Source organism: Thamnophis sirtalis, unplaced genomic scaffold, assembly GCF_051295495.1.
Source record: "Thamnophis sirtalis isolate CommonGarterSnake01/CBP01778 unplaced genomic scaffold, rThaSir2_p1.2 scaffold_13, whole genome shotgun sequence".
NCBI classification, from domain to species: domain Eukaryota; kingdom Metazoa; phylum Chordata; class Lepidosauria; order Squamata; family Natricidae; genus Thamnophis; species Thamnophis sirtalis.
In genome coordinates this window covers 40,105,568-40,129,953 of record NW_028261393.1, presented here as the reverse complement: position 1 = coordinate 40,129,953, position 24,386 = coordinate 40,105,568, and the positions used below count along the sequence as shown (strand labels likewise).

The 24,386-nt window shown below is 39.4% G+C and overlaps 1 protein-coding gene across 4 annotated transcripts in view; it reads right to left on the bottom strand.

Moving 5' to 3' along the window:
* ACSL4 (acyl-CoA synthetase long chain family member 4) overlaps nucleotides 1-24,386 on the bottom strand; it is a 56,181-nt gene that overhangs the window by 16,434 nt on the left and 15,361 nt on the right. For 2 of the 4 annotated variants that reach the window (XM_087728147.1, XM_087728146.1), the window contains exons 2-7: nucleotides 10,803-10,879; nucleotides 8,293-8,802; nucleotides 6,477-6,654; nucleotides 5,500-5,609; nucleotides 4,752-4,890; nucleotides 2,526-2,676 (exon numbers count right to left, since the gene is read on the bottom strand). In XM_087728147.1, coding sequence (XP_087584273.1) covers nucleotides 2,526-2,676; nucleotides 4,752-4,890; nucleotides 5,500-5,609; nucleotides 6,477-6,654; nucleotides 8,293-8,643 — 929 coding nt within the window. In that variant the 5' untranslated portion in view covers nucleotides 8,644-8,802; nucleotides 10,803-10,879. The remainder of the gene's footprint in view (nucleotides 1-2,525; nucleotides 2,677-4,751; nucleotides 4,891-5,499; nucleotides 5,610-6,476; nucleotides 6,655-8,292; nucleotides 8,803-10,802; nucleotides 10,880-24,386) is intronic. The other 2 variants (XM_087728149.1, XM_087728148.1) reach the window with 1 other exon arrangement.

The window sequence follows — 24,386 nt, the reverse complement described above, 5'->3', positions numbered from 1 at the left end:
AACAAATGTCTCACTTAGCAACAGAAACTTTAAGCTCAATCGTGGTCGTACGTTGACAGCTACCCGTATTATGATTCATTACCATCCCGAATGCTCATATTATTTTGTGTTGAAGCCTCTATAGATTATACTTTAAACAATTGTGTACAATGCTCAAAGTTGAAGTTAGCAGGCAATCCAGGAATAAGTTGTGCACAAACACACTAACTCACTCCAGCCTCCAAGTTCTAGCAGTCAAGAGCACCAATGCTTTCTCTGCTTGACTTTTGTGTAATTAACAGGCCTAGTAAAGCTTGAAAGGCCATCGTGGATTTGCACTGAATCAAACAATAAAAGTAGAGTACAGCTTTGAAGAGTTTGTTCCACTCCTTGAGCAGTGTAACTGCATATTTCTGCTTCTCTTGCAGCAGCAAAAACAGGGGAAGACTTATCTTTACCGCTATATAAAGATTAACCTTATTGCTTTTATTGCTCAAAGAGTGGAAGAAACTCTCCCCGGGAAGCAAATTACCAAGAAGAGAATAAGCTGTGTCTCCAAAGCAAGTGAACCTTGTTATCTCTTCGAGATACATATACTTATTTCTAATCTTGATTATTAATCAGTTTAAGTTTATAGATCAGTATTTAAGGTATAGGTCATTGATTAAGTTCTGAACATGCTGAGTAGCATTCTTCATAGCATTAATGAGCACCACAAAGTTTCTTGCATGGGCTGGGCAGGATATGATAGTGGTGTGTAAACAGGGAAGAAAGAGCTAGATAGCAATATGGATCAATGCCAAGGCTCCAATAAAGGAGAATATTTGTAGCTCAGGCTTGAAACGAGGGGTCCTTGGTGCTCTCTGAGTTTGGTTGTTCCTTCGAAGACACTTCATTACCCAAACTAAGTAACTTCATCAGCACAGATAACGTTACATAGTTTGGGTAACGAAACATCCACAAGGAAACAAACAAGAGCACCAACAAGTTCCCTCAATGCAATTACGATCACAAGACCTTAATCCAGTAATACATAACCCTCCTAGTACCAGATGTTATTGTGTCCTAACCACAATCCAAGCCCATTTCCTCAAAATTATGCAAGTTGGTCAAAAATAACAAAAGATTTGTCAATTATATCTTAAGGCTTTGCACGGAAGACCAATGTTTGTGACATTATCACACCAAACGAATGGGAAGGGGAGGGTTACTGGCATTATTATAGGTCCAACAGGTTCGTGGGAACATGGCAATATTCCATCCCTGATTTAATCTCTTCGCATATATTGCCGTCACTGCCAAGCATCAGGGAGGATGATAAAAGAATTGGGCCAGCTTAATCTCTGCAACTTCATTCTGTTTACAGGACATGAACACTCGTAGCTGGAAAAGGTAGCACATATTTGGGAAGATCCACCAGGGAATGGATGGTCCTGGGTTTCTACCTGTTGGACTCTCACCGGCTACCCCAAAGGTGCTTTTTCCAAAAGGCAACCGGACTTTCTTGGTTTTTTTCTTTGCAAATCTTTTGCTTCCCATCCAGGAGCTTCTTCAGTTTTAACTTCTAGTTGTAACTTCTAAAAGCTTCTTGGATGAGAATCAATACATTTCCAAGAAAAAAAGTAAGAAAGCCCAGTTGCCTTTTGGAAAAAGCATCTTTGGGACAACCATGACTTGGATGATTGAGAATCTCCATAGACATGTCACCTGCTGCATCCTCTCTATTTGTATTTATTAGTTTGTCAAACATGTACAAGATAGCAGGTATAAATATAAATATGGATATGAACAAAAGAAATGAATACAAATAGATGGGGCAGTAGGACAGGGACGGTAGGCACACTGGTGTGCTTATGCCCCCCCCCTTTATGGACCTCTTAAGAAATGGGTGAGGTCCATGGTAGACAGTTTGAGGTTGAAGCTGTGAGGGTTTGAGGCTGTAACAATGGAGTCAGGTAGAGCATTCCAGGCATTGACCACTCTGTTGCTGAAGATGTATTTTCTGCAATCAAGTTTGGAATGGTTTACTTTGAGTTTGTATCTACTGTTTGCCCGTGTATTATTGTGGTTGAAGCTGAAGTAGTCGTTGACAAGTAGGATGTTGTAGCAGATAATTTTGTGTACTACGCTTAGGTCAGACCTTAGTCGGCGTAGTTCTAGGTTGTCCAAGCCCAAAATTTCAAGCCTGGTGGCATAAGGAATTCTATTGTGAGCAGAGGAGTTGAGGATTCTTCTCATGAAATACCTCTGGACCAGCTCGATCGTATTAAAGTTCAATATACAGTGTGGATTCCAGACAGATGAGCTATATTCAAGAATTGGTCTAGCAAAGGTTTTGTATGCCCTAGTTAGCAATACAATGTTACTGGAGAAGAAGCTATGTAAAATTAGGTTAACAACTCTTAATGCCTTTTTTGCAATGTTGTAATAGTGGGCTCTGGCACTTAGACCATTTGAGATGAGTATTCTTAGCCCATCTCCCCGTGTTAGTGGAAAAAAATTGAATTATAAACAAATGCATACATTTAATGGCCGGAATCGCTTACCCCAGGCCAGGAATTCGCTCACACTGTCCAGTCATTCCAGCTATGAGATTTTTATGGACCATCATGACCCCTTTTGGCCTTCCTGTGGAGCCACTGGTATACATCACTAAGGCCATGTCTGTAGGAAGAGGGCGGCAGGGAGGGATGCTCACTAGATAAAGATAAGGAGGCAAAACAGTTAAATTAGAATTTTGAGAAGAAAATAAAACTGAGACTAAAACTAATAAAAAGTTTTATACTGTGGGGGGAAAACAGCTAAGTGCAAACAGACTTGAAAACCAAGCAGAGCTAAGCCTTGTGGCTCACATTACAGTAAAATGTTGAAAATGGAGGGGGGGGGAGGAAATGTGATCACTGTTGAGAAAAGAAGCTATGGGGCTTAGGTATTCAGTGGCTGTGTGATCAGGACACAGTTGTGCCACTTACATCCTTGTAGCATCATTGTGGTTTGTGTCGGACAGCAAAAATTCTTAAGATTTTTCCATTAAGTTGGAAGTTTCATCATCTATGAAAATCCTTGAATGGAGAAGGCCAAGGGTTATTTGTAAAAAAAACTGTATATTTACAGTTTTTCCCCGAATGCCATCACTCTGCTAAACAAATCATTCTCTCACCACTGTCAAACCATTCACTAAGGCTGCATTACTACTACTATTCATCTTCTCATTGTTCCTATCCCCCATCTCCTCCCACCTATGACTGTAGGACTATAACTTCGTTGCTTGTATCCTTACGATTTATAATGATTGTTTCCTGATTGCTTATTTGTACCCTGTGACTATCGTGAAGTGTTGTATCTTATGATTCTTGACGAATGTATCTTGTCTCTTTTTGTACACTGAGAGCATCTGCACCAAAGACAAATTCCTTGTGTCCAATCACACTTGGCCAATAAAGAGTTCTGTTTTGTTCTATTCTATTCTGTTCTATTCTATTCTATTCTATTCTATTCTACCCTATTCACTTCTAGTGCTGGCAAATGAGAATCAGCAGCTTATGATGGTGGTGGTGGTGATGATGATGCACCTTGAAAGAACTCTCTCATTCCAGACAGTCTCAAAACACAAGGATGATGCACACCCTCGTGGCACAGCAAGATTACAGCTGCTGATAAGCTCTCTCTCTCTCTCTTGCTCATCAGTAGCCACACTCCACTTTGTTTCTCCAGGGAGATTAGAGACAGAATCTCAAAAGCCGCAGCTGCTCTTTCCGTGGGTTATGACATCCCCAACTTGTCTTTGAAGAAGACAGAGAAGCCCTTTGACTGGGGTCAGCTCCCTTTAAAATTCAGGGCAAATTTCTAGAGAAGCAGACTACAGGAGGTCCTCAATTTACAGCCTGGTAGTGACCGTTCAGTTACAGTGGAAACTAAAAAAAGTGACATGACCATTTTTCACAGCTACGACCTTAATGAAGCATCCCCATGATTGAGTGATCAAGACTCAGGTGATTGGTACCTGGTTCATACTTATGATCGTGGCTGTGTCCCAAGGCCATGTGATCCCCTTTGGTGACCATCTGACAAGTCAATGAGGAAGCCAGATTCACTTAACAATCGCGTGTCAGGCCTGGAAGCCATCTTTTACATTGGGCTTTCAGGCCTACTACATTTTCTGCTGTGGGAAAATGGGAGGGGGAATTATATGGAGTATGGGAGATATATAGTCTTAATAATATTCCTTTCTCAGAAAGTCAAGGACGTTTTGCCCTGAAGCTGTGATAGTATGACTGGGAAGCATCTCCATTTTTGGACAGTATCTGATTGGACCATGGGATGTGGGTGCTGGGCAGGGACTTGGACTTTCTTTTGGGTGGGGAAAATCTGGAAACTTTCAGATTCGGGTTTCCCCAAATGTATCAAAATGACATCTCTAATAAAATGGAACTTTGAGGAAACTCAAGACTTGGAGACAAACTTTCAGGGTTGTTACTTAGAAGCCTGACACCATGTTACTAACTTAATAATTGCAGTGATTCACTTAACAACTGTGGCAAAAAAGGTGGTAAAAGAAGCAACACTCCCTTAACTAATGTCTCATTTAACAACAGACGTTTTGGGCTCAATTATGGTCATTAAGTCAAGGAGTTGGAACCCTGACATAAAGTTCAAATCAACGCCAGATAAGGATCAACGGAGTTCAAAAGGGGTTGAACTTGGACTGTTATCAGTTATCTGTGTGTGTTTTCTGGATTTGAATTTATGCAATGAACTCTGACACTACTTACAGTTTTCTGGTTTGGCTCCAAGTTCTTCTACTGCTTGCATGCTATGGATCTCCAGCCCTTTAGGATATTCTGCTTTATTGATAGTCTTATTATCCACATAAATGATGTATTTGAGGCAGGGAATTTTTGACAGTACATTCTGAGGAACAAAAATAGTTGAGAGTTGATTGTAGGAACCCAAGCAAAAATGTTCAATACATGGCATATTTACTTCTCATGATTGGGAAAGTTTGTTGTTGTAATAATATATTCTTCCTACTTCTGACTGTTCAAAAACCGTCGAAATGTGAGGAAATCTTATTTATACAGGTACAACATTTCCAAGGCAAAGAAGTTTCATGCAAAATAAAATGGCTGGTTTTCAAAATTAAATACAGAAATTATAGCTGCTGGGCAAGTTGTTTGTCTGCGATGATTAATTTCTGACAATTTTCAAATAATTGTTAAGGGTATGACCATACATATTTTACAGTCTCATTGCAAATTACCACTGACTACACCTTTATAGTGTACTCAGAAATTCAGCCTAATGAACTTTAAAATGTTAATCTTCTTTAGTCAATAGAATCTATGATGTACTATACATAATGCAAATATTATTTTTTTAAAAATAAAATGTAGGCTTACTTTACAGATTAAATTATGTTAGACCCCATTATTCCCTGTATCTTTTAGTAAAAGTCAGCTCTGATCTAATTTTACTTTGATCTAATATTTAATTTTACTATCATGCTTATAGAAGATTTACCTTCAGTTTGCCTTCCAAAAGATCTAAGCTAGTGATTAGAAATGATGCTTCGGATTCATTTAATCCATAGGTTACCGCCTCTTCTCCAAGGGTTGCGTATAGTGTAACAACTATTTAAAAAGCAAGAAGTTAGTAAGTAGCTCAAAAACTAATTCAGCTGAAGCAATAAATATTCCACGTTCATTTTATGTTTTGTGTACAGAAGTCCTCAACATACAACAATTCATTTGTGACTGTTCAAAGTTACAACAGGACTGGAAAAAAACGAGGGCTTATGACCATTTTTTCACACTTACGACCGCTGCAGCATCCCTATAGTCATGTGATCAAAATTTGGATGGCTTGGCCTCTGGCATGTATTTATGATGGTTGCAATGTCCTGAGATCATATCAGGGTGAAATTCAGCAGGTTCTGGAGAACCGGCAGCAGAAATTTTGCGTAATTTGGACAACCAGCAAATATCACCTCTGGCTGGCCCCACCCCCATCTATTCTTTGCCTCCTGAGTCCCAGCTGATCAGGAGGGAATGGGGATTTTGCAGTAACCTTCCCCCAGGAATGGGGATTTTGCAAATTTTTAAAAGTATGTAAATACACTATTACAACAGTGTAACTGTGGTAAGCTCACTTAACAACTTAGCAACAGAAAATTATGTCAAGGATTCCCTGTGTACCAACACTTTTAGAAGATGAACAACGTAAGAAGTAGAATACACTGTTACAACTGTAAAGATTTGTGCCCTAATAAATTCCTTGGTCTTAAAACAAATCATTTTGTTATTTCATGTTGTATATAGTTGAACAATATGTATAAACATTGTCACTAATTCAACACAGGCACCAGTTTCTAAGATATCTTTGTGCTGGATGATGACATGCCACTGAGGGCAAGCAATTTTTAGGAGTGGTGACTCACTGCAGAGAATCAGGACTATGGCCCTTGTTTATGGGGGGTGAAATGCAGCACGGATACTCACGGGGAAAGTTGTAAAGGAAGCAAGATTGGGCGGCAATAAACCATTCAGTTCGCGTCTCGCAAAATACAGCCACAGTGCTCTTGGGCGGCAATCCAAGCGCCACTAACCCACTCCCAAAGTGCTTCACCTTCTGGTTAGTCTCTTCATAGCTCAGCCACCTATAGTTCCCTAGGATTAACTGGTCAAGATTAAACAGTTGATCAGTTAGTGTTAAAGGAAGGAGATCAAAACAAGAAAGACGACTTTAAAAACTAAACAGTTTAACCATCGCTGATATAAATCAATTTATATTCTGGATCAGTTTTCGTTATTGTTTAAGAAACTGTCCAAGCCACCCTAGATTTCCCTGTTCTGCTTCACTCACTTGGTTCAATAAAAGGAATCCCTCCCCCGAAGCACTTACCGTATTTTTCAGAGTATAAGACACACCTTTTTCCCTCAAAAAAGAGGGTAAAAATCTGGGTGCATCTTATACACTGAATACAGCATTTTTTGCCTCTTGAAACCCCGCCCCCTTTGCAAAAATGGCCATGCATAACCTTTAGAAGGCTTCCAGAGTGCTCCTGGGGGCTGGGGAGGGCAGAAATGAGTGAAAGCAGGCTGTTTTTTGCTAGTTTTTGCCCCTCCCAGCCCCCAGGAGCACTCTACAAGCCTCCTAAAGGCTATGCATGCCCTTTTTTTCGCAAAAAAACAGGCCTTTTTTTGGGAGGTCTGCCTCTTCAAAATCTTGGTGCAATCTTATACTTCTGTGCGTCTTATACTCCGAAAAATATGGTAAACCTCTTATCATGTAATGGCCCATTTCCAATCTAGAGGACAACTACTCTAGAAGGTGTGATTAAAAGCACTCTGCCTGTATTAGCAGTGCAAAGTAATAATGAAAGGGAAATCTAAAATCCATATTTTCATGATGGCCACTGGGAACAGAGAAATGCTCAAAAGGAAATGGGTCAGCTACAACTTACAGCCATTCACTTAGAGACCGTCTGAAGTTACAATGGCACTGAAAAAAGTTGCTTATGACTGTGTTTCATCTTACGACTGTTGCAGCAGCCCAATGGTCAGATGGCTCAAACTTCAGATTCTTGGCAACTGACTCATATTTATGATGGTTGCAGTGTCCCGGGGACATGTGATCCCCTTTTGCGACCTTCTGACAAGCAGATTCAATGGGGAAACCAGATTCACTTAACCACCATGTTGCTAACTTTAAAACTGCAGTGATTCTCTTAACAACGGTGGCAGGTAAGGCCTTAAAATGGGGCAAAACATAGCAACCATCTTGTTAAAATATTCATGACTGGGAGCAACATGGGAACAAGGTCAGCCAATGAATAGGCATAGCAACTAAGCCAGCCAATGGGAGCTTAAACAGATCTGAGTCTGTGCAGAGAATTGAAACAGAAACTTAAGCAGTCTGCTGCTCTGAGAAGTAAACTAGCAGTCTGTCTGTGCTTGTCTGCTGAAATAAAGCTAACTGCTTGTGTTTGCCTGTAACTCTCCTGCCTTGTGTTTACTTGGAAGAACCACCTATTGGTATTGTACATCTATTCATCTATTCTTATGTATATAAAGAAGTTAATGAATCCAGCCGAATCAGTTATCTGTGTGTGCTTTCTAGATTTGAATTTATGCAACAAACTCTGACACATCTCACTTAGAAAAAGAAATTCTGGGCTCAATTGTGATTGTACCTCTCTTTCAGAACTAATTCTAGTTTTCTTCTTGTCCTGTTGGAAACCAAGGCATTTATCTTTTCATGCCTCCCGAAAATCTTTTGGGAAGGATGATTTACACTTGCTCAAAAGTCACTTACCTTTTTAAATACTTTTCCATTTGGCTGCATTTCATTCTCTTCGCTCAGGACCTCTCTTGTTCCCAGACAGTCTTTCTTCCCAAACTTTGTCACAGCAAGTTCAAACAATTTGTCCAGTGTGTCCACTCCAGGAAAGTCTATATTGGCTAATGATTCCATATGCGAAATGGACCGATACGGACTTCCGGGGCTGTCGGAGACGGGCTTAGCTTTTAAGCGCTTCGCCATAGCTTTTTTCTTCTTAACATTTGTAAGAAAATACCAGGGTATGAATACAAGGGCACTGTACACATTTATCAAAAAATACAGGGGGAACCACACAAGGGTCCACAGTCTTTCTTTAAGATTCATAATGGACGGCTTTCTTTTTCTTTTAGATCTGCCAACTGTCCTTTTGGGGAATCCAAGTTTCTTAAGTTTTTTCCCCCCTCAAGGAGGAAGCAGCAGCAGCAGCAGCAGCAGACAAAAGCAGAAACGAAGGCTTTAGGTGGTTGAAGATTAGAAGAATCGCTAAAGGGTTAGAAACGATCAGCAACAATCAGCAATAAGCAGCAGCAAATTATTTGAAGATCACGGCTAATCAGAGAGCATTAGAAAAACAGCAATAATTTGTTAGCGTCAGTCTTTGATTGGCTTCATTTCAACATGCAGCTGGACCCTGACATTCAATGGAGCAGTTCTGACATTTGTAAACAGTGTCATTGAATTTAAATCACTGCATCGGAAAGAAGCATATTTCTTCAATGGATCTTTGCCCCACTCTAAATATTTAGGAGAATTAGGTAAACATTTTGCTCTTAAAATGTTATGCTTTTAATCCAATTTGACAATATGACCATTACATCATTATGGTCAAAAGTCCATGGATTTTCCCCACCCCCACAAAGGGCTAACAAAGATTTAGTTAAGGCTGTTTATGATTCCGACAAACATTCCTCTTTGTTGGTTATTGGCAGGATTTTTGTTATTGTAAGGGAAATGGTGTGTTGCAAACTTAAGAAATCTGTTAATTATTACACAAATTATTTAGTAAGTTAACTTCAGCCGACTTTTTTTTAAATTGCATCCTTCTAAGTAAATGTTCAAGGCAGCTCAAACGAAAAGATTAAAGTTAATAAAAAGGCAGGAAGACAAGACCTTCAGCACGAAGACAAGACAAGGGTTGGATTAGGAGCATTGGAATCAATGTCAATATTTATAATGTCAAGATGATCTATTTTCAGCCCTCTGCCAATGATCAATGTATTTCATGTTGTCAATATTCAGAAGAGGAAGCCTCTGAAAAGGAGGACATGTTATCTAGAACTTTCCCCTAAGCTGGGTAATCAAATGGACAGGGGGAGGGGAGGGAAATAAGCTATTTGTCAACTATTACTTCAATCTAATGCTCTCCAGAGTTTTTCGACTGCAATTTTCATAATTCCCAAGGACAAGGCAAAACATCTGGAGGGCACATATGACAGGAAGGCACTTCCAGGGGGAAACTGTAATGAAGCTCAAGAAATATTTTAAGCACTGTCTTAAAGTCTAGGCAACCAGTTCCATCTTAAAATACTTACAGGTTGCAGCCTGGATTCTCCCCATCCCAATAATGAAATATGGTTTGTTTTAGACTTCTTCTGAGTATTGAGGTTGTTTACTAGTTAAAAATAACTAACTTATTTTTGGCACAACAGCAGATTTATATATTTGGTTACAGTGCCCAAATTATTGCATTAACCATTAACACCCTGTAAGTTTCCAAGGGGACTTCAGTGATTGGCCTTCACTGAAAACAACGACATGAGATTTAAATCCCAGCTACTGGAATGAAAAGTCTTTATTCTTAATTGTGCTTAATCATTCCAAGTATTTGTCAGGTGAGAGAGGGACCACATGCTAAGTTCCAGTTATGTTGATTTATTGCTCATGCCTATACACAAGAATCTAGTCAACTAAAGGTCAGCCTTAAATTGGCACTAGATAAGAATGAATGTAAGGGGTTAGATTTAGACCATTTGTGGGAACATAAGGACTCCAGGATGATTCCTCTCTTGACTCTGCCCCCAGAATCTGCCTGCTATTCTCTTAGAGTAGCTCCTTACATGCTATTTTGATAATGTTTTCCAGTTTGTTCAACACTCCAGAAGCAGATTTCACATGAAGAATATGCACAGAAAAATGTTAATATTACAATCAATGCTTGACATAACACATAACACAAAGTATTATCTAAGAATAAAGCGCTTAAGAGTTTCTGAAAAAGCAAAATGTGCAAGAATACAATGATTCACAGAATCAGCTCCAAATCAGCTTCCCTGCCCATTCATTTGGATTGATAAGCAGCAGCTCCCAGACAGACTCAAATCCTATTTTAAAACATCCTATTTTCTTCATCATTTCCCCAAATTAGAAAACACAATATATTACATTGATATGTTCTGCAAAAGCAAGACTGCTGAGTTATATGAGTAATTAATAGATGAATAAAGACAGGCTCCAATTAGAAAGAAAACTGATATTCTACTTACATTGCTTCCAAGAGAACTCAAGTCTTCTAAACAAATTCAATTCACAGCAAGGATGAGGAAATGGGCAGTATTTGTTTCTAGGATAAGAAAAAGTTTTATGTAAAAATTAGTAACTTTGCCTTGACTGTTAGCAAGTTAGTAACTTTCTGGCTTTGCCATTCTGTTCTGAGCATTCATGTTGATTTGGAAAATGTTGGGTCAAGGCAGTTTCAAAATTAAAAATTATTTCCCTTGAGTCTCAGTGGCGATGCGTGGATAGGAGTTCTTTTGCAGCAGGTTAGAAGAGGATTACAACTGTCTTTTTCTGGAATGTTCTTCCACTCCTCCAGGACTAGAAGACCTCCAATGTCCCTTCTAGCCCTATGATTCTATGATATTCTACCCAGTAATAATCAATTCACTTGGAGCCATTTGCCCACTATTTTAGATTACTGATTAATGTGAGGTAGACAGCAGACAGGGTTTGTAAGGGCTGTCATGGATTATTTTACACACGTATCAGATCAGTTATACAAATAACTTCAATCAATTATAAGACAGCAACATACTAGAAACCAGAAGTACAGAAAGATATATAAATTAGTTGTTACTGAAATCGGACCATATTAAGTGGCAAAACTAAAGACTTGTAGGTAAAGGTAAAGGTATAGGACCGTATCAAATCTGAAATAGGACTGTATTAAGTGACAAAACTAAAGACTTCTACTTACATCTTTATCCAAGCTTTATTTGAGCAGAAAACATGCCAATTTGTTATTAATGTTATTGAACAACTGAGAATGCTCACATACTTCTCATCTGAACTAACAACACTAATCACCGTCCTTAGATTAGAAATGGAAGCTTCTAATCCGTGTTCAGTTTCAAATTTAACACTAAACTCAGAAGGGCAGAGGAAAAGTACACAACCCTACAGTGTTACAGTAAATGACTAGGGTTAATAAAGTAAATCAAATAAAACCAAATCTTGGGAAAAGCAACCCTGGCTATGTTAAAACAATGTCATGATGACATTTAACCTCACCGCACCATAAAAGAACAATAACATTGTATTTGTCTTCTTCTGTTTGTCAAACACAGAGAGGCACACAATGTATAACAGTTAGCAAAGCTATAAGAGATTCAGCTTCAGGAAGAAAGGAATGCTAAAATGGTGCAAGAGGTTCATTAGAGGCCCAATTTAAGAGAAAAATGAATACATGGACCTGATTATAGGGGGGAAAACCCATATGCAATAAAGTTAGATATTGGTAACATTATTGTGCTATTGTCAAGTGTTACACTTTGTTTTGTGCGTCTAAAACTTGTTCATGAACTATATATGTGGAATACACACACACACACACACACACACACACAATTTTGGCCTTAGCAAGTTTAACTAGATCAGTCTATGTCAGGGGTGTCAAATTCAATTTAATTGAGGGCTGCATCAGGGTTGTGGTTGACCTCAGGGGGCCAGCCGGGCATGGCTGACTGGGTGGGCATGACCAGCTTGATGCTACTCACGGGCATGGCTGACTGGGTGGGCATGGCCAGCTTGATGCTACTCACAGGCATGGCTGACTGCGTGGGCATGGCTAGCTTGATGCTACTCATGGGCATGGCTGACTGAGTGGGTGTGGCCAACTGGGTGGGCATGGCCAGCTTGACGCCATTCTCCAAACTGCTGGCATGTTTTCTCTTTGCATTGGATAGACCAGGCTGAAGCGATGTAGACCAGGCTCTTACATTTTCCAGGACGGCCCCATGGGCCGGATCCAACCACATTGCAGGCCGCTTTCGGCCCGCAGGCCTTGAGGTTTGATACCCCTGGTGGTTACAGTGTGATTCAATATAGCAAGCAAACATTTGAATAAACCATTCATATAAATGCAGTATTAGACAAACACAGACCATATGATGGGAAAATGAGAAAAGAAATTAAGAGAAAAAAAATACTATACGGACATTCAGCAGCTGCCCACTTGTAAATACTGTAATGGAATAGTTACAATCACTAACTCCTGACAAGTTAAGTTCATTTCAGGATCCCACTGCATTTTTTCCATCTGAGTCAGCACTTTTTACTGCCTTGAGCATGTAATAATCAGAATGTAAGCTGTCTAGACTAGTTTATTCACTTTTCAAAAAGCCAATAATAATATTTCTGTGTCTTATTTAACCGTGTAGTTACCCAACTAATTCCATTTCTATCGTGTATTAAAACAGCATGAACATGTTTGTTGTTAAAAGCCTATGGTACTGGTAGTCCTTGACTTATGACTAGTTGCTTAACAACTGTTTGAAGTTCTGATGAGGACTTCTTGTGCTCTCTGAGCTTGCTTGTTTCCTTGCAGATGTTTCATTACCCAAACTAGGTAACATCATCAGTATCAGATTAATAAAATGTCTGCAAGAAAACAAGCGAGCTCAGAGAGCACCAAGGAGTCCTCATTTCAACCCTGGACTACAAATATTCTCCTTTATTGGTTCTGATGGACCTCCCTGGGGGTACTTATGACCCAGTATCCATTTTAATAGCCACCTTCCCCTGCGGTCACATGATTTCACTTTGGGCGCTCGGCAACCAAGACCCCATTTATGGCTGTTTGCAGTGTCCTGCGATCATATGACTGAATTTTTATACTATTAGAAGCCGAAGCCCCCTTCCACTGTGGCATGGGAATGGCTTTGAGGAAAGCCAGCGGGGCGCAGCAGTCCAAGCGGACTGGAAAGCTGTCCGGATTGCTTCCTAGCGTGTCTTCAGGAGGCGTGTCTTCAGAATTTCAATTCAGTCAACAAACTAGCAGGGATCGAGGGATTCTCCCACTCTTCTCCTTACTGCCTAGATGGGAGAGAATCCAGGAATTGTTGTATGTCAGAATAGCAGAAATCTCCAAAAATACGTCTTGACTGGCTGAATACTGAGCTGAAACTAGGCAGTCACCAGTCAAAGGAGACGTCACCCAAAAAAGATGACAGGCTCAACACCCATTCCTGGATTCTCTTCCCTTCCCCCGATGGAGAACTGGCATTTATTTTGGGTTTTTTTTGGGGGGGGGGAATGCCCATAGCAAACCCCCTGTTCGCTTAAGAGCCATGAACGACTACAGTAGAAAAGGTGGTAAAATCAACAAGCATAGTGAGTTACAACCATGGCAGTCATAACTTGAGGACTCCCTGTAATAACTTGGTGCCGATGTTTTATATTTCCAATAGCTAAATATATCTATAAGATATACAAGAATTGGCTAAAAATATGACCTGGAAGGCATAGCGCATATAGCCCAACAGTATTTTAAAAACAATAACTGCAGAAAAAACCAGAATATTTTAGTGACCAGGACACTTTGCTGCAAAGATGTTTGGATATTCATGCCAAACTGCAAATGGTTATGAAGACAAAGATCAGCTATTCAAGCGGGGGGGGGGGAATTCCTCAAATGGGTGGCAAGTCTACACGTTTCAGAAGCTACGAAAGCAAAAAAAGAGACATGTTTCTTTATACAATTTCAGAAAAGTTCTGTGGGGAATTACAAACATTTTGGGGGAAATGATTTAGAGTTGACCTACGGATGTGAATTGTTTTACAAGACGTCAAAGCAAGGTTATTTCTGCACGACTTTAAGTATTATGGAAAACGGGAAGGAAAACGTTTAACTGTCTGCAGAAAAGGTAAATAACATTTTCCTATTATATTATCAGGTTTTTAAAAATTATTTTAGAACAAGTTTGCCTATGTTTTGGAAATAAAACTCCTAGCCAACTTCTTAGCCTGCACCTTTCCTGGCTTCAAATGAAAAGGAAAAAAAAACCTGAAAAATTTCATAGTGGATGGCTAATAAAAGCCAAACACTTGACTGTCTATTCGGTGGAAAGTTTGACACATTTATATATTCAGCCAGTTTCCCAATAAGCAATTTTTCTTGTGTCAAGTTTTGTTTCTACTCTGGCTTTTCCTACTTTCAGGTTCAAATAGCGTTGTTCAATATACATTTTATGGCCATAAAGCTAAAAATACTACTAGGAGCAAAATGAAGGCCAGATCCTGAAGAGGAAACTCAAGTACTTTGGTCATCTAATGAGAAGGAAAGACTCACTGGGGAAGAACCTAATACAACTGAGGGCAAAAGAAGAAGGGAACGCAGTGCTTCTCACTACAGCGCTTCAATCCTCTTTCAATTTAAATTAATTTTTGACGTTTTTCAAAGGAATTATCCAACAATTTTCCAACTTGAGCTGAGAGCTCAAGAAAACCAGTCCTGAGAGCTGAGACTGAATTGAAAGACTGGAGGACCGTTGGAAGAGAGGCGTGTCTTCAGAATTTCAATTCAGTCAACAAACCAGCAAGCTAGAATAGTCCATCCTGGACTCTCCCGTCGATACCATGGAGAATGAGGTAGTTGGATGGAGTCACCAAAGCAGTAGGTGTTAACTTAAATTGGCTCCAGAGGATGGTAGAGGACAGGAAGTCCTGGAGGAACGTTGTACATGGGGTCGCAATGGGTCGGACATGACTTTGCAACTAACAGCAATAAAAAAACCAAAAATCCAAGTCAAATGGGGCTTCACGTTTTGAAACTGAGCAGGTGAAGCTAAGCGCTCCTTACCTGCCTGTCCGGGCAGACCAGATTCAGCTTCCGCCGCTTGGCCTGAAGCGGGTTTTAGGTCTCTAATTGAGCAATGAGGTCCTTCTTTCAAAAATCCAGAATCAGCTTGCAAGTTATCCTTTAACAACATCTTTAAACTAACAACAACTAAACAACTAACAGCAACAACATCTTTAAAATGCCTGGAGTCACAGCAACAGTGCACAATCATTAGTATAACATAAACTCATCACTTTCAGGAACAGCTGAACTTAAAGTAGCATAATATTGTACTTACATAGGATTCATTATTTTTATTTATTCATTATTTTTATAGGGCATTTGATGCTTTGTTCCAGAGTCTAAAATAACACGTCTTCAAAATCAACCGCACATTAATTGCATCTAAATCACATCAGGTGGGCATAAACTAATCTGTCATGTTGATTTAATTTGTTAATAAACAGAAGAGTATCCAAATTGTACTCAATTTTCAGGATCAAAAACAGAATACATGTTTAGTTGTTACCAAAGGATCAAAAAATAGCATCTCTGCCTTTTCGAAGACAATCCAGGATGGTGAACAAGGGGAACAGGCTCAAGGTAAGATCGATTCTAATCACCCCATCACCCCATTCTGGCCCAGCAGGCTGACAGAAGGACATCCAGGGAACTTTCCATCACCCAGACATCAGATTAACAGAGTTGGAAGGGATCTTATAGGCCACCTAGTCCAACTTCCCAGTGAAGCAGGAGACCTTACACCATTTCTGACAAATGGCAGTCCAATCTCTTCATGAAAGTCTCAAGTGATGGAGCTCACACAACTTCTGCAAGCAACTTTTGTCCCATGGGTTGATTGTTCTCACTGTCAGAAAGTTCCTCCTTATTTTTAGGTTGAATCGCTTCTTGGTCAATTTCCATCCATTACTCCTTTTTGGCCTTCAGGAGCTTTGGAAAATAGCTTGAACCTTCTCTGTGGCAGCCCCTCAAATATTGGAAGACTGCTATCATGTCTCCCCTGGTCCTACTCTTCACTAGACTAGCCATGCCCACTTCCTGTAACTGTTCTTCATAGGAGTTAGTCTCCAGTCCCCTAATCATCCTGGTTGCTCTTCTCTGCATTTTTTCTAGAGTCTCAACATCTTTTAGTGTGTACAACTGGATGCTGTACTCTAGGTGTGGTCTTACTAGGGCTTTATAGTTATATATAGTATATATATAGTGTATATATATATATATATATATATATATATATATATATATATATATATATATATATATATACATACATACATACATACATACATACTATATATATACTATATATAAATATATAAATATATATATATATATATAAATATATATAAATATATATATATATATATATATATATATATATATATATATATATATATATATATATATATATATATATATATATATATATATATATATATATATATATATACTTAAAGTCACAACCCCTTTATATATATATAAAGGTCCAATCTGGCATCTTGATTTGATTGTTTTTGTTGCAAACAATTATCACTTTTGTGTTTTTAAACAGTTAACATGTGGTGGGGAGGGTACATTAAGTTGTGTATTGAGAAAAAAAAATCCTAACCTTGGATTAATGGTATTATTTTAAATGATCCAGCTGTGATATCATTAAGGCTACTCAAAATAGGGTGCATGTAGATTTCTTTAGAACAGCCCACTGCTGTTCCTAGTAATTTTAGATACTTGTTCACCGGCAATATGCTGATGATATTCTTCCATCTGCACGGTCGTGTCTTAGCAATGTCCTATTATAACCTTTCAAGCTGAGGAAGTGAGTAAGCAAATTATTCAGATAGAAATGCGGCTACACCAATACACAGTCAAATAATCAAATGTTGTAAAATAGTACAAAATAAATTTCTGAGAGCGGAGCTTGAGGTCTCTGTTCTGACCAGAGATATCCACCCTCATTTTCTCATGTCGGAGGTTCCCCATTATTGGGGCTTCGCTGTTTCTCGTTAACAGTACACAACCGCATCTGGCTGGAAACTTAGGGAAACTGATGTGTGAATTGACAAAACCATCTAATGCAGATTGCGCCACCATTTCTCAACTCACTCTTTGCATTTGCACTCTCTCCTCCACTCCAGCACGGCACATAATTGCACATTTCAGTCAAAAACACATGCTGGGAACATACAAACTGCAAAACCAGTTATGCGGCCTTAAAATAATCAGACCACTTTTTTTTCTGAAGCAGTTTCCACATCAGGTGAGATGGCACCACCGTTCTGAAAGCAGAGATGAGTTTCAAAACCTGCTTCTTGGAGGGGAAAGGAGTCAGCGGTTTCATAGAACCCCCATTTGAATAACCCCCATTTCTGCTCTTTGGATGAGATGCTGAAAGCGCCTGCATGTTAAGACAGGCTTGAATTTTGGCATTGAATGACGCGTTACTGTATTTTCCGGACTATAAGACACAGCAAGATTTCAAAGAGATAAAAAAGGGAAAAAAGTTTTTGCCCTATCCAGCCCCCAGGAGCACTCTGCAGGCCTCCCAAACCCCATGCATACCCCATTTTTTGCAAAAATGGGGTGTGCAGATGGTTTGGGAGGCCTGCAGTGTGCTCCTGGGGGCTGGGGAGAGCAAAAATAGCCCTTGGGGGAGGGGGTTGAGTGGCCAAAACCAGGCCCTTTTTTCACCTCCCAACACCCCTCCCCCCAGTGCATCATGTTTTTGCCCTCCCCAGCCCCTAGGAGCACTCTGTAGGCCTCCTAAACCCTCTGTGCGCCCCGTTTTTGTGAAAAACAAGCCTGTTTTTGACAAAAACAGGATGTGCGGAGTGGGGTTTTCAGAAGCCAAAAATGGCAGAATTCGTTGTATAAGACGCACCAACATTTCCACCCTCTTTTAGGGGGGGAAAAAGTGCATCTTATACTCCAAAAAGTATGGTAGTCCAAAGATTGCTATGGCATATGATCATAAATTAGCAATAGGCCTGTTTTTAATAGAATTACAACTGCAATTGAGTGGAATCAATCCAAAATCAACAGTTAAAAACAGAAATTTTTTCATTAATAAGTTAAAGAGCCTGACATAAAAGCGGGGAAAAACTGAACATAAGGGAGGAAAAAATACACAACTTATCCTGCCTTTCTTCGAATGCACAGATGTTCATACCACAAAGGACCTTGAACAGGGATAAGTTGAAAGAGAGCAACACTAAGCAACTCAATTAAGAGATTGGTGCAGTTCTTAAATATCATGGGGATGGAACAAGATCTAAATGAAGAAGTGCCATTTATCAATTTCCAACTTTCCTTTCCCAATCTAGGAGCCTAAAGATGTTTGAGGACAGGACACCAGCGTCTAGCCAAGGAGGAAAAAACATGGGAATTGTTTTTATTAAAATTATTTGAGGTGGGGGAGAGAAAAAATGGGAAGTAGGGCTTCCTGGGAGTCACCATTTTTTAAAAACCATATCAAACTTCCGCAGGCAAAGAAATTGTACCAGGAAAACCAGACTTGTTCATTGTTCCTCTTTCGGTTGCACAAAAGTTTGATAAACTTTGTGACATGAAGATTAAAATCATTCACGTTTTGGGGATTTGGGAATTCCTGGCCAAGATTTTGTGTGGTGCAGATCGTTCTCTGAGAAAGGCAAATCACCCACAATGCCTTGGTGGCGCAGTTAGAGTGCACTACTGCAAGCTACTTCTGCTGACTGCTGTCTGTCTGTAATTTGGCAGTTCAATTCCCAACAGGCTCAAGGTTGACTCAGCCTTCCATCCTTCCGAGGTGGGTAAAATGGGGACCCAAATTGTTGGGGGCAATATACGGTTTTACAGTGCTTTCCAGCCCTCTCTAAGCAGTTTACAAACTAAGTGCTATTGCTAATGCAAACTTGAACATCCCAATGTTGTGAAAACCAGCCATACATTGGCACATTGGCAAAACTGACATCAAAAAATTAAAGAGAAGAGATACACATGAACAGAGAAAAAGGCTCTGCTTTAAACCAAGAGGAAATTTCACAAACGATTTTTCGGCCAGCCATAGTTGAGGAGACACCCAGAACATTTCTGTTGTTGCTGGATTTGGAGAAAACAAAATCCAGAGGGGGCAAGTATGATGCTCCTTCTCCCCCTGCCCGACAAAGCAGCTCTCAGCCCCAGATCCCACATGTTCTCCTTCTCTTTCTCAGCACTAAGCTATATTGGGTACTGGTTACAGTACCGATCTATATTGCACTGGTGAGGCCACACTTGTGTATCCAGTCCTGGTCACCAAGATGAAAAAAAAAAAGATGCTGAGACTCTAGAAAATGACTGGGAAGAACAAGATATGAGAAAAGGCCTGGAGGCTAAATCGTATGATGAACGTTCAAGGGAACTAGGTCTGTTTAGCTTAACAACAAAAAGGCTTAGGAGTGACATGTTAGCCATCTTCTAATATTTGAGGGCTAAGAAGCAAATAAGAAGAGGTCAAATTATTCTTCATAGCACCCGAGCACAGCAACACGTGAAGCAACAGGTGGAAACTCATCAAAGGGAGAGCCAACATGGAACTAAGGAGAAATTTCCTGACAGAGAGAAGAGTTAATCAATGGAACAACTTGCCTTCGAATTGTGGGTAGAGATTTTCAGAAAAAGAGTGAACAACCATTTGTCCAGGATGATATAAGGCAACTTTATAAAACTTGGCAACTTTAAGACTTGTGGACTTCAACTCCCAGAATTCTGGGAGTTGAAGCCCACAAGTCTTAAAATTGTTGAATGGACAACCATTTGTCCAGGATGATATAAGCCAGGAATCCCCAAACGTGGCAATTTTAAGACTTATGGACTTCACCTCCCAGAATTCTGTCTTAAAGTTGCCAGGTTTGAAGGTCTTCTGCCTGGGGCAAAGAGTTGGACTTTGGAAGACCTTCAAGGTCCCTTCCAGCCTTGTGATTCTATGATTCTAGGTCACAGTTAGACATTTACTATTGGCCCGCCCACCTGCCCCTTGTACCTTCTCTAGTACAGCCACCCTTGACCCATTCACCCCTTCTTCCTTTCAACAAGTCACTTCTGCTGAACCTTGGAACAAGACAGGCCAGTTGCTCATTACATGGGATGGTTCACAAACGGTATAGTTTGCAGGGATGAAGCAAAGATCAACTCCCACTGTTCACAAGCACACTGTGACCCACAAAAGTGTATTTGTTTTAAGAGCTAAGTTTCCAGTTCTTTGTGTCAACTTGTTTCAAAATGCAGTTCAATAACACTTATTAGGGTGAAACAAGAAAAGTTTCTCACTTGTATTCAATAATATATGGTACATATGACACACACAAATTAAAACTGCAATCATATATAGTTTTTTCACCCAGGGAGCTTTTCTTCCAAATAAATATACAAAGGCAAATTAGACTGTTAACCTGTTGAGGAAATCAATATTAATAAGAAGGAAATGCTTTTAAATAATAACTTTAAATTCAAATTAAAAACTACCAGTCAGTGATTCTGGCTGCAAAATCTGTAACAGATGTTACTATAAGAATGTTATAACAGTTGAAAGGAAATTAAGACTGGGTAGGCAATATATACTTCTAATTGTTAAAAGCATCCTTTAACTAAAGGAAGGATGCATTTCTTTTTCAGGACAGAATGCTTTGCCCTCCCTAAAAGGCTGGGAGGCAGAGTCAAGATAACATGAACATGACCCAAACAATATTTGATCAGAATTCTCATATGGTTTAAACCAGTGGCAAGGGATCTTTTTAAACTGTTTGTTTTTAGAGTATTGCTTTACCCCAGGGCCACCTGTTCACAAACACAACATCTGACTAACCTTTAATTGCTATGCTAATAATCTGTTAGATACTTTTTCCTCCAGTTCTGATTGATTTCATATTGCTGAGAATGACTAAAACCACCTTATAGTAGACCTTAAAGTGTTTCTGCCACTCCGATCTTCTCAATAAGATTGCACAACAATTTCATGCCCTTGGGTTTAATTCCTAGTTCTTCTGAGAAATTCTGGCAACCTTCTCACATGACACATTTTTAATAAAACAGCATATTATTTCTCTGATGTTCCCAGAAACTGATCTATGTTCATTCCAATTCACATTATAACATTTTGCTTTATTATAGCAGTAAAAATATATCAAAGAAATCAAGTTGCCATCCTTTCTCTCTTTCAGAATTAGCCTCCTGTGTTTTTATAATTGTATCAATTGTCTCCAAGTTTCTTTCTGTTCTCTTTGGCTACTTTGAAGATACAAAATGTTTGTCCCAGTTAGGAAGTAACAATAAAGAATCCATTTGGAGATTTAAAAAAAGAATACTTTGAAAATGAAACTGTCACACCAACTTCCAATGCTGTAGGAAGGAGTCTTTCCTCTTATTACCAAAATAACTGTACAGATATGTTAAAAATTAGGACAAATGCTCGTAACAGAACATTGCCACTGCCATTTAAAATTATGGGTATATGAGGGTTTTTTATTATCATAATTTAACACTGTACTATGATGGAACTGATGCAAAAACCAAGGGCCCGCTGATGCTTTTTAAATATTTCTAAAAGGGTTTATCAATTATAATTCTATAACTATTTACAAAATGTAATAAAACAATGACAGTCATTAGATAAAAAGCAATTGATAAGAAAAAAGGGTTTTTTTGTATACTATCCTGTTTTCCCAAAAATAAGACCTCCCGGATAATAAGCCCAATCGAGCTTTTGAGAGCATGCGCTAAAATATTGCAACGCAGCAGCAGCCATAAGGTGACCACGCTCACCACCTCCTGCACCTCAAAAATAATAAGACCTTCCCGAAAATAAGGTCAAGTTCTTATTTCGGGGATCAAAAGAAAATAAGACCCTGTTTTATTTTCAGGGAAATACAGTAATACACAATGAACACCTTCCCATATTTGAAAATACACATCATTATGGAGGGAAAGATTCATCTTAAAAAAAGATGAATTCGTTTATCGCTATAATTATAAACCTAAGATATCTCCTTAACATCTGACAACCAAGTAGTTTATTCCAGAAACTTCATAAGCTTCTTGCATCATGGGGCAAACCTGGAGGGAAGGATGCTCTCTCTGTAGGGCGATTGGTGGAGCCAGGCTGCCAAAACAAGTGTGACAATGCAACAATGCATCAGTGTGTCACCACTGAAGGAGGCAAAGGTAGAATTACATCAACAGAGCAACACATGCAAAAACACTAACATGCATTTAAAAGGGGAAAGCCTCCCTTATAACTGTTCTCTTAAGAGTTTTTTTTTTAACCACACAGATTCCTGCAATAGTTCTTCAGTTGGCATAGCCACAATTTGGAATGTTGCCTCCAATTCATTATAACTTAAACACAGATTACATCTGTGCTCCGTAAGTCAGTAACGCAATTAGCTCAAATTGATTTAATAACTCTATTTACAAATCTGCTAAAATCTTATTTGTAAGTGACGTTTGGATGTGGGAACTGCACAGAGTGTCTTTTCCCAGTCAGGTTCTGTATTTTCCCTAAAAAAACTGGCATAAACACAACTGGCCTTATAGTAGCTTTGAGTACAGGTAGTCCTTGACTTACAACCAGGATGGATTTGATTTATATCAAGTTCATTGAAATCATGATTGAAATCATGAATGAAATCACTAGTAAAAAGGGTTGATTTAAATCAACTCGATTTAAATGATTATTTTTAAAGAGCAACTGTCATCTCTGTTCCGCAGCAGTTCCTCTTCTGATCCGCTGTTGACTCATTGACAACCCCATTCACTTTAGTTGGACAGCTGGTGATGCGGCAGTGACACAACAAGGTGAGGGAGGTGACAGGCAGCAGGTGAGTGGATACCCCTAATAGGCGCTGTTATGATGGATCTGAAATGGCAGGTGCTCTTTAATCTTATACTTATAAGCTGCTTAGAATGTTACACTGTCATTTTTACTGCTTGGCCTTCCTCCTCACCGTGACCCGTCAAAAGCGCGGACGACAAAAGCGCGATCGACAAAATCGCGCCTTTGACGTCATCACAGCGCGACGAAAAAGATCGAAAAATTCAAATAAAAATTAATAAAAATTAAATTAAAGCAAGCCGATTCACATAAAGGTAAGGGTTAGGGTTAGGGTTAGGGTTAGGGTAAGGGTAAGGGTTAGGGTTAGCTTTACAGCGTTAGCGTTAGCGTTAGGGTTAGGATAAGGGTTAGCGTTACGTTTTTCGTTACTTTAACGGTTAGGTTTAGGGTTAGGTTTAGGGTTAGGTTAAGAGTTAGGGTTAGGGTTAGGTTTAGGGTTAGGTTTGGGGGGGTTAGGGGAAGGTTTTACCTTTATTTTTACATTTTTTCGATCTTTTTCGTCGCGCTGTGATGACGTCACAGCGCGCTTTTGTCGAGCGCGATTTTGTCCTACGCGCTTTTGTGGTGGAACCCCTCCTCACACTTAGAGCCTGGTGGTACAGATGCATTTCTCTTCAAACAACCGTACAGTTTGTAGTGTACAAGATTCGCAAAACAATGGGATAAAGGAATATTCCTGAATTATTATTATTATACAATTGTATCACAGCGGCCAGTTGTTTCGCCGGATTTGGCATTGGTTACTAGTCGGGCCCCACCCAGGGGCCTAGGACGTCGTAACGTATTTTCGTAATATGCGTGCAGATCCAAGCAGTGCGGCTTTTTGCATTTGACTGATGGTGATTTTGTCAATTTTTAACTGTTTTAAATGTAATTCCAGTGCTTTTGGAATAGCACCCAGTGTGCCAATTACTACTGGAATTACCACTGCTGGTTTGTGCCATAGTCGTTGAATTTCGATTTTTAAGTCCTGGTATTTTGCGATTTTTTCATGTTCCTTCTCAGCGACCCTGCTATCACCTGGTATTGCAATGGCTATGATTGCGACCTTATTTTTCTCAACCAGTGTGATGTCTCGTGTATTATGCGCCAGTATTTTGTCTCTTTGTATGCAAAAATCCCACAAGATCTTGACCATCTGATTTT